The sequence below is a fragment of the Vicugna pacos genome, chromosome 3 (genome assembly GCF_048564905.1).
Source record: "Vicugna pacos chromosome 3, VicPac4, whole genome shotgun sequence".
In the NCBI taxonomy this organism is placed as follows: Eukaryota; Metazoa; Chordata; class Mammalia; order Artiodactyla; family Camelidae; genus Vicugna; species Vicugna pacos.
In genome coordinates this window covers 23,303,741-23,313,565 of record NC_132989.1, presented here as the reverse complement: position 1 = coordinate 23,313,565, position 9,825 = coordinate 23,303,741, and the positions used below count along the sequence as shown (strand labels likewise).

Here is a 9,825-nt window from a genome sequence, read left to right as displayed (position 1 = left end):
ATTTCACTAAAGTTAAGCTGTAAGTCTGTGGCAGAGCCTAGCCTTTGGACTGGATTTCCTGCACTCAAGAGCCAGTTTTCATGACCTCTGATGTGCTGAGAGCAGTGTATCATATAGGAGCTACAGATGTGAGCAGTTTACAGACACTGCCCTAGAGGATTCTAGAATCCAGTAGATTTCTTCAGGCCACTTGAATAGTTTCAGTGAGACAGAGAGAGTAGAAATTTTTGTTCTACACTTTCTCTCACGTATCACCTTGCAGAGTCTAAATTCAGGGGAAAAAATAGTATATTATTGCTTCAGAATTCTGTGTTCTTCCTGTGTTCTGAACTGCCAACTGCCAGATGCTTCTTGAGCCTCATACAGATACACCCAGATGACTCTTCCACTGACCCTCCCCAACCAAGATTCATTTCCAAACCAGTGTCATGGTAGAGATTAGTAAGAAGACAGATAACTGCTTTCTTTTTCTTTCTAAATGACTTTACAGTATTTGTGACCCTTCATTCTGTTTCTCAGATACAAAGTTCATAACTGTGTGTAGTAAAGGGGATGGGTTTTGATTTACAAAGTTACAGATCAATCCTTGCTCCAAATCTTCTCAGTGCTATTCCCACAGCTAGGACGAAAGTGAGGCATGTCTGCCCGAGGGCAGGCAGAGGACATTAGTCCTCACAGTATCCAGCTCTCACCACCAGAGTTTCCTAGTCAGAATATGTTGTGCCTCCCCTGTTCTCACTCTACAGATTTAACACTTCTTTACTGTGACAGTTGGTCACTGTTTACAGCTTTTCTCTCCCCCTGTCGGAGTGGTTAATCAGTCACCTCATCCCTACTGAGCAAACCAGGTGAACTAAGGCAGACCTGACAAAAACTTCTCTCCACCTCCCAGATTTCTCAGAGAGCTCCCCACAGGTGTAGAAACTTGTACACATGCCTTACCTCCAAAAGAAGACCCCAGAGCTGCCAGAACATTCTGTTAAGAAATACCCAGGGGAAAGTAGACCTTAAAAGAAATTAGACTGCAGGCCAGAAAATAATTTTAATGCAAAGTAGAAGGGACCAATTCACTTCGTAATTTTCCTTGCTCTGGCTCTAAAGACTCCTTCCTGTGACTCTGAGAAGGTGGTAGGGGCAGGCTGTGCTTCTAGGGTGATTGTCTGTATGGGAAAGAGTCTCTCGTACTGGCTGCTTGCTCCCAGATCTGGAGGAATGCTAGTGTCCTTTAGATCTGGGGGTAGATGTGAAACAATAAAATAATTTCTATTTGGTTCATGGCCTCTACCAATCCCATCGCTTTCCTCCTTAAGGTCACAGGGCAGCTGCATCATCCTCAGATTCATGGGGACCCATGATTGCTTTTAAAGAACCTGCAAAATAAATACATAATAAGGAAGGATGAAGTTATTGGGAGTGGTGGGGTAGGGAAGAGGAGAGAAGAGCCTGAGTCTGAAAGTATCTCCTTTTTGGTTAAGGAACTTGAGCCTGAAGGGAGGAGGAAGAGGAGGGGAATGAGAGGAAGGCATCAGGAAAAATACACCTTCTCTGCTGAGGCACATCCTTTGCTGTTATTCATGTTGATATTCTTCATGGAGATGAGGGTGATGCTGTCTTTCTCTCCGTTGGCTGTGGAGCAGCTGGCGTAGAAAGGGAACATGAGTTATAGAGAGGAAAAGTGGTAGGGCAATGGGGGTCAAGAGACTATTGGGGGTGTTGAAACTTCGATCTTTGTTTCTATAAACCTCTATTTTGGTGGTGGACTAAATGAAATGAGAATGTGCTTTGGATGAGGGTATAGCTCAAGTGGTAGAGTGCATGCTTAGCATGCATGAGGTCCTGGGTTCAATCCCCAGCACCTCCTCTAAAAATAAATAAATAAGTAAATAAACAAACTTAATTACCTCCCCCTCAAAAAAATATTTTTTAGAAAGTAGGGGAGGGTATAGCTCAAGTGGTAGGCAGAGTACATGCTTAGCACAAGGTCTTGGGTTCAATCCCCAGTACCTCCTCTATAATTAAATAAACCTTAGACTTGTGATCAAATCTTAGTTCTCCTACCTACTACTTGTGTGATCTTGACCAAGATCTCTTGAGTCTTACGCTTTTTTTTTCATGTGTAAAATACAGTAATATCTGCCTTGAAGAATTGCTCTAAGCATCTGAGATATTATTACAAAATATCTACCATAGTGCTTGGCACATACAAGGTGTTCAGTAAGTGATTCCTTAAATGAGTATCTTCTTATTTAAGGAGTAGATTAGAATCTGACTTCCTACATTTTTCACAAAAGGGTGATAGAGACTTGGCCTTGGGGAAAGTGTTCCAGTCCCTCTCCCATCACCCAGCCATTTCTTTTTAGGTCTGCCCTGTCCTCCCGTCCTGCCTACCTCTAGTCCTGGCCTCGGTGAGGCTGTCAGGATTCTGTATGGGTGTGGGTGTGTGTGTGGAGAAGGCAGGAAGTGTGGGTCCTACTCTTGGAGTGGGGAATTAAGAGATCAGATGGGTGATTCTTCCCTTACACTTCTGACACTCTTACCTTTCAGAGAGCCCTGAACTTCCAGGTTTCTGGGGATCTGTAAAAATGCAAAGGCACAGATTGGAGGTCACAGGCTGTAACTCAGAGTCCCAATGTGCCCCTCAAAGCCCACACAAGTGGACCCTCCCTCTTCATCTAGTGGTGCTTATGTGCCATTCCTTCCCTCAACTCCAGGCTGGGTATCAGTCTCAGAATCTAGCCCTGCATCCTCCAGCAAAGAGAGGCAAAGGGGGGCCATGAGGGTCAGGGCATGTACCTTCAGACTCCTTGTTCTTCTGACACTTAAACCTTAGACTGACCACACTGACCAGGACGATCACCACAACCACCAGGATGACAATGAAGCTGATGACACCTGAACAGGGAAAAGAATGGGGTGAAGGAGAGGCAGAGGAAGGGCAAAATGGAGAAACAGGAGTACAAATTCCCTTTTCCCAGCTAAGTGCTGTGTAGACAGGCTCAGGGAGCAAAGTGAATTGCCCTTTTCTGCTGAATGATTGAGCTTTCATCCAGCATTCCCTGGCCAGAGTGGGCTCCTGAGCCCTGAGCCATCCTCCCTTAAGAACACAAGACCTAGCAGAGCTCAGAAGAGCTGAATGGAGGCCCAGTGGAGGTTTCTTTCTACCAGCATCTTCATCAACCAAACCCTCCTGGAACAAATGGGTGAGATTTGAACTTGTGTTTCCGGACCCAGAGTCCAAGTCAGTTCAAGGGTGGGGTCCCCTGCCACGCCCACCTCCTCCTCCTTCTCACCAAATGCAGCCACAGTGAGCACTGTCTCTGATGTGGGGCTGGGCAGGATGGTCGAGTCGCCTGTCCTCAAACTCATGGTAGATGATTTGGGAGTAACATTGTGAAAAGTGTCTAAAGTAGAGTAGGGATGGTTGACTCAGTGAAAGATCTGACACAGCCCACATGTCCCCTCCCACTTCTCCCAGGTAAAGGACTGCAGTGAGAACTCATGTCCTATGAAAAAGACTTCCTCCAACCAGATCCCATGTGGATGGAAGTCAGGACTGGTTGATGTAGAATCATGTGAATAGCATTGCTGGTTGCTCATGTTCCCAGTTCCAGAGAACTCTAGAAAGTTCAGGATGCTTCCCTCATTATGCATTTCCCACCACGCCTGTGGGGCCCAGAGGAAAGGAATTTACACTGCAGAGATAGGGAGCCAGACCAGGCAAGGGAGAGCCATGTGTGTTTTGCCAAAGGTTGACGTGGGAGGAAAGAAGGGCACCGGATGTTTGTGCCCAGGCACTGATTTAACAAGCCAGCTGCCAGTTAATGGGCACAAGTTTCTGACCCTCATAAAACAGAGGTGTGATCGCCCATCTCATTGTAGTGTGGGCCTGATTGCTATTCCACTTCCTTATCCTCACCTCATCCCAAATAAGTCTGGAATTGTGAAAAAAAAAATCCCAGAGCCAAGGGTAGGATGAGAGAAAGGGTCAGGGGACTCTTCATTGTGAGCAAAGACAGGACATACCTCCACTTGTGCTGCCTCTGCTGCTGCCGCCGCTTAGAACACCCGTGCCTGCACCATGCAACAGCAGGGCTCAGATGGAGGGTGTCCACCCCCTCCCAGATTTCTCCCATGCTGCTGGGTGAAGGCCAACCTGCCCTGAGAATCGTGTAGCCCTTTCTTAACCTTTTTTTGCCTCCCTTTCCATCATTTTGGGTTCTACCCCACCTTACCCCCTCCAAACTTTTATCAGTTCTGAGTCCAGGCTTCTTTTACCTTCATTGTGACCAGTTCCTGTCTCTACCCACCCACCCAAAACCACTTTCATTCTCTCCCAAACCAGGGTGCCACTGGTGTGGATTCTGACGCTCATGTGGGGCAGGACCTGGGCCTCCTGAAGGAGGAAAGGTGGAACCCAGGCAGCTATGACCCAGTGTTTTTCACCCCCAGCCCCAGGTACTCACCAAGTCCTGATGTGTGCTTCTGTGGCTGGGACCAAGTCAGCCCCAGCGAGGATGGGTAGTGACCAGCCATGGTGCTGGAACTCACAGTCATGGGTTTACCGGCTAACACAGTCGTGGGGACCTGTGAGGACTTCTCTGGAGGAAGTACGCATGGCCTGCTTAGGGCCTCAGCCAGCATGTGCACAGGGAGGGCTCTTTAGTCCCAAATCTGCCTTCGGTTTCTCTGGCCTTTACTTTGGCAGTGCCCTCTACCTGGAATGTGCCGTAGCACCCTCCACCCCACAGTCTTCATCTGGTTGACTTATTTTTTGGGCCTCAGCTTCAGGGACCGCTCACTCTGGGGTGTCTGGCCCCTAAGTCTGAGGTAGTTGACATTACCTGGGCTCCCACAGCACCTTCCGCTTATGTTCATCATGGCCCCTCTCACCCTGCTTTGTAACTGTCAATGTGACATCCTATTTACTTGTCTGGTCCCCAACGAGTCTATTCTCTTTTAGTGCAGAAACTATGTCTGCCTCCTCATTGGCCCCTCCCTGGATGGCATTTGCAGTCTGATTGACAGAGTACCTGGGGTGCTGGCGCTGGGCAGAGGGCTTGAGCTGTTGGGCTTTGTGGAAGGACTGTCTCCTGCAAGTAGAGGTGGAGGGGAGCTGAAGGTGGGGAAGGTTTGGTGACACCTCTCTCCCTCAGCCACTGGAGAACCCTTGGGCTCCAAGCAGATCTAAAGGGCTGGGGAGGGAACTGGGCAAGGGACAGGGCTTGGCTCCTCAGCAACCACACACACTCACCTGTCTTAGGGGAAGTTGGCCCTGGGGTTAGACTTTGACTGTTGAAGTTTCCTGAAACAGATCATCTGAGACTGAGGGTCCGCTGCTCCTATTGCTCCGTCTCCCTCTCTCCTCTATAGCTGGTGTGTTCTAGTCTTTCTCCCTACCCCACCCTAACCCCCAACCATCCATCTCTCTCCCTATTCAAGGCATGTTAGAGACTAGTACAAAACTGGCCTAGAGCTCTTTCCACTCTTCCTAAAGGCTAGAGTAGGTCCTGTGTGTTTTTGGTCTTACCCTGAGGGCTAGTTGTCGTGGGCAGGGAGTTGTGGCCTGAAAGAGAAAGCAAAATGTGTAGATTAGCTTGGTGAGCTTTCTGCCCAGCACATCCCCCAGAGAAGAACCCAGGCCTTTTGGCTTTCCCAGCCTCCCATGCTGGAAGGTGGACACACTTGGTAGAGGACTAAAGGATGTGACTCTAGCTCACAGTGCTGGCTTCCTTTGAGACTGTGACTCCATGGCACAATCACTACCACGTCATGGCTCAGTGTCACAGAGTCCTTTCCTGTCTCTTCAGTCCCATGTCGCTTTTATAACAACCTGACACAAGGTAGGGGAAAGGTTATTTCAAAGTAGTGATATTTCCAAGGACAGAGGGCCAGTGACCTGCCACGTTTCGACAAGGACCCAGGACTCCAGGTCTGCAGGCTAGCGTTCTTGCTGCACTACCATCGAGCCATCTCTTTTCCCCTGTGAATACTGTTATCCTGCTCCTGCCCTAAGGGGAAGGGATGGAAAGATGTGGTGAATAAAATGGGGTTCAGGATTGGGGTTGGTATCTGGGCTATCTGCCCTCCTCCAGCTGAAAGGAATGGCCCACACAGGAAGCAAGTTCTGAGGCAGGAAATCTCTAGAATAAGCAACCAATTTACTCTAATAGATGAGGCTACTTCAGAAGTGGTCTTTGTTAACACAACATTGTAAACTGACTATACCTCAATAATAAAAATAAAAATATAAATAAATGATAAATTAATTTTAAAAAAAGAAAAAGAAAAATGGTTGTCTTTAGCCAAACCGGGGGAGCAGTCAATTAACAGGAGGCCTCAGTTGCAAACCTCATTAGCTTTCGAGTCTGCAGTTGCATATTCCTATAGGCCCCTAGGCAGATCCCTAGGCAGATGTGCATGTGTGCTTGTGTCCCCTGCATGTGTGGGACCTGAAAGGTCAGGTTGTGTTTGCTCATTTTCCACAATGAAATCATTGTTGAAACCTGTGAACAATGTGAAAGGAAAACAACGTGGGGAAGTGGAGCCGCCCAGCTGGGTTCCCGTCCTCTGCTCAGGCTGGGACTGCAGGCTCTGGCCTGGCCCTCCTGCTCCCAGCCCCTCATCATCAGGGAAGCACCAAGCCTGGGAGCCCAGCGCCTGGGTGAACAGAGGCAGCTGAGGGCCAGGGGCCCACCCAGCCTGGGGCAGCCTGCTGGTCTGTTTGTTTTCTTTAGCCACTGCCTTCCACCATAGGGCTATCATTTGGATAGTGTGCAATTAATTGTTTCCAAGCCCAAGCTTGCTCAGAACCCGAGTCGCGTTTTTCCAGGTCACCATCACTCATAGCCCCATTCCGTCCTTGGGTGGGGGCGTTAAGAGGGGAGCTAAAACATTTAGGTGCCCCAGCCTAGAGAGAACTCTTCTCAACTGAAGATGAACACTCTCAATCTGAGGCATTTCCTAAAAAAGGTCTATCAGTTATTGATCAAGCATATCTAAGGTACTATCTAAGCTCTATAATGTTATGACTTTAGATTTTAGTGGGAGGGCACAGTTGACTGTCTTCCCTGCATTTTTCTAGAAGCAAAACTAGTATCTTTGAAGGAGTTCCAAAGTCACAAGCTCCATGTCAGTAGCCTACTCTCTCTTTGTCTCCTGTCTCCCCTCCCACTACTGGAACGTTTTGTCAAGAATAGATTCCTCTGTGAGTAGAGGAGAGACTTAGGGAGCACCTGTTTCTACAGGCCAGGATGCCTCTGACCACTGAGCATGCAGACAGTGGAAGAACACTGGCCACAGTGATTTCTTACTTTCCTGTCTCTCCTCCTTAATCCCTAACTCTTCATTCCCTTCCAGCCTCTCTCTTCCTCCTCTTCACCACCACCATACTGTTTTCCTCATCCGCTTAGTTTAGTCGTTAAAATAATGGATTTGAAGTCTGACAGTCTTGAGCTCAAGCCCTGACTCTGTCACTTACTATCTGACCTGGGCCTCAGTTTTCTCTTCTTTAAAATGCAAGTGATTTTAGTACCTCATAAGTGTCTATGAGGATGAGAAAATACATATAAAGTACAGTGCCTGACCGTTCATGCTTAAGAAATCCTGGACATTTTTATTTCTGCCCTCTTCTCTCAAATTCTCAGTTTCAAGTCTGCCCTGGCTCCATGTCTCCACAGTCAAGTCCCTCTGTGGGCCTGGATGTCCTCAAAAGGATTCCTCAGTCCACTAAAATGAAAGTGAGTGCTCTGAGATCTTGAGATGAGAGGTTAGGCACTCGAGGGTGACTGTGGCTCAGATAGAGTCACTCGGGGCATTCTTAGCCCTGGTGCTTGCCCTGAGACAGGACAGCGGGTAGGAAGGCTGGGAGAAGCCTAGGTTTGTAAAAATGCCCCCTCATGAGTCTCAGCTTTTAAATCTCTGCCATTTCTTAATCTCTGCCATTTCTATAGTTTCTACAACAGCCTAGTCCCCCAGTCCCAGATCACATGTGTGACTCTATCCTGAGGAGGTGGGGGGTGGTTTAGCAATAGGGATCAGAGTTTTACCCCCGGTCCTTGGGCTTTTAGAGAGATGTCTGACCTCTCCAGGAGACAGAGGGTTCAGGTACTCAGGCCCTCTCACCCACTACCAAGAAAAGGCCATCTTCTCTCCCCATCCAAGCACTCTTAAACTCTCTTCTGCTGCTTTGAGCACATGCTCATAATCCTCCACAGAAGACCTGTGGAGGGTGAGGTGGGGGTGGGGATGGATGACCTAAGGGAAGTTACTGCCCTGTGAGTCACAGTCTCCTGGATTTCTCATGGTTCCCAGCAACTTCTCCCTAATTAGAGGACTCCTATGAGCTACTTCACAACTCATCAGCTAGTAGAGCCCTATCTGAGAGGTGTTGTTCCCAAGTCATCTACTCTGGGGGGTCATTTCATCTAGCCCCCTAGATAAAATGTGTACATCTTCTTCGGCAAATGGCTCTTTGTATTTAACCTGAGTCCCCCTTGCTGTGATTTGAGCTTAAAGTCAATATTTGGAAATCCCAGGTTGTTACTCCTCATACAAGAGAAGACAAAAATGACATGGAAAGCCCAAGGTACAGACAGTTTTGTGCTAAGACATCCTAGAAGGAGCTTTCTAGCCTCAATATACCAATACAGTCACTTCCCACATTTCAGGAGATCTGCCTCTGTGGGGGCTCTAGTTCACCCCGAAATTTTCCCACAAAAGAGTTTAACCATATCTCTATTTTACTCCTGCCTGGGAAGGACTGAATCTCAAGCCAACTGATCCCCTTCAAGAGAAGGCTCTGGAATTTCCCTCTGGGCAGCACAGCCCTGGATGGAAAGCCTGTGCGGTGAATGTCCTGAGGGAGGGACAGGTGCCCAGGACTGCCAGCTGCGGGAGAGGAACTGCTGAAGGGTGGTGGCCAGTGGCTCTTACCTTGGAGCAGGAGGAAGCCCAGGATGGCCCAGCACAGCTGCGTTTCTCCGACACTCCCCATGTCAGCTGGGTCTGTGGCAGGCAGGCAGCCGCTGTGTGGAGGCTCTGTCCATAGTGGAGAAGAGAAAGGGAGTGCTGGGGCGGGGTGGGGGTGGGGGCTGGCTCTCCAGGAGCTTCCTGTCAAAGAATGGAAGGAAACAGATTGGGACTGGCTCCAGGGGACGTACTCAGCCCAGCAGCCCAGTTGAGGATGTAAAAACAGCAGTGACTGTGCCCAGGCTCCTCATGGCCTGCGCTAGGGCCACTGTGGTCTCCTCCAGGGCTGTGCACAAAGGCCAGTGATGGCGACCTGGACCCATGCCCCCTCTCTTCCTGTCTGTGGGGTCCATTGGTTCCTCCACAGGCCAACTGGAGGCTTTCGAGGAGTGTAACTGCAATCCCTCCCCCTTCTTGTAGGTCCTGTTTCAGTGCATGATTAAGCCCTAAAGCTCAGCCCACAGCCGCCCATGCCCACGCTCTGTAGACTGAATTCTCCACATGCCTCGCCCTTCTCAGAGCTCCCAATGTAGATGGGACTTCCCAATATCTTTCAGGGAGGCCTTACAAATATTATTGTTCTTCTGAATAGAAAAACAAGAGGACCAAATGTGACAATGAGTGTGTATATGTCCATGAATGACTGAAAAATTGTGCTGAACACTGGAATCTGACACAACACTGTAAAATGATTATGAATCAATAAAAAATGTAAAAAAAGAAATTACTTACAAACTCACTCATGGAAAACTCTTATGAACAATAAAATAGACATCACCAATTGTAAAAAAAAAAAAAGAAAGAAAAACAAGAGGACCACATTCTTCTCCCCTCCAGGGGGAGGTAATTAGGTTTATT

The 9,825-nt window shown here is 48.4% G+C and overlaps 2 protein-coding genes across 6 annotated transcripts in view; one reads left to right on the top strand and one right to left on the bottom strand.

The window, feature by feature from the left end:
* Nucleotides 1-9,825, top strand: part of SMIM33 (small integral membrane protein 33) — a 29,186-nt gene that overhangs the window by 3,335 nt on the left and 16,026 nt on the right. The window lies entirely within an intron of this gene.
* ECSCR (endothelial cell surface expressed chemotaxis and apoptosis regulator) lies at nt 1,024-9,307 on the bottom strand. 5 transcript variants are annotated; one of them, XM_072956701.1, is made up of 12 exons: nt 9,159-9,307; nt 8,932-9,036; nt 5,528-5,563; nt 5,252-5,302; nt 5,031-5,090; nt 4,464-4,598; nt 4,024-4,071; nt 3,291-3,401; nt 2,794-2,892; nt 2,538-2,574; nt 1,541-1,637; nt 1,024-1,370 (listed from the first exon to the last, which is right to left on the bottom strand). In XM_072956701.1, the coding sequence occupies exons 2-12, from the start codon at nt 8,990-8,992 to the stop codon at nt 1,362-1,364; spliced, it is 744 nt and encodes a 247-aa protein (XP_072812802.1). In that variant the 5' UTR covers nt 8,993-9,036; nt 9,159-9,307; the 3' UTR covers nt 1,024-1,361. The 5 variants fall into 5 exon arrangements, with proteins under 5 accessions (XP_072812802.1, XP_015094994.1, XP_015094996.1 ...); XM_015239508.3 differs by lacking the exons at nt 4,024-4,071; nt 9,159-9,307 and having other exon boundaries at nt 8,932-9,084; XM_015239510.3 differs by lacking the exons at nt 4,464-4,598; nt 9,159-9,307 and having other exon boundaries at nt 8,932-9,084.

What these genes read in the sequence shown, in the direction of transcription:
- ECSCR (XM_072956701.1), bottom strand. Translation starts at nt 8,992, where the DNA reads ATGGGGAGTGTCGGAGAAACGCAGCTGTGCTGGGCCATCCTGGGCTTC. An exon ending in CACGACAACTAGCCCTCAGG is followed by an intron (nt 5,303 to 5,527) that starts GTAAGACCAAAA and finishes GATCTGTTTCAG; the next exon opens with GAAACTTCAACAGTCAAAGT. An exon ending in GCCAACTTCCCCTAAGACAG is followed by an intron (nt 5,091 to 5,251) that starts GTGAGTGTGTGT and finishes CTCTACTTGCAG; the next exon opens with GAGACAGTCCTTCCACAAAG.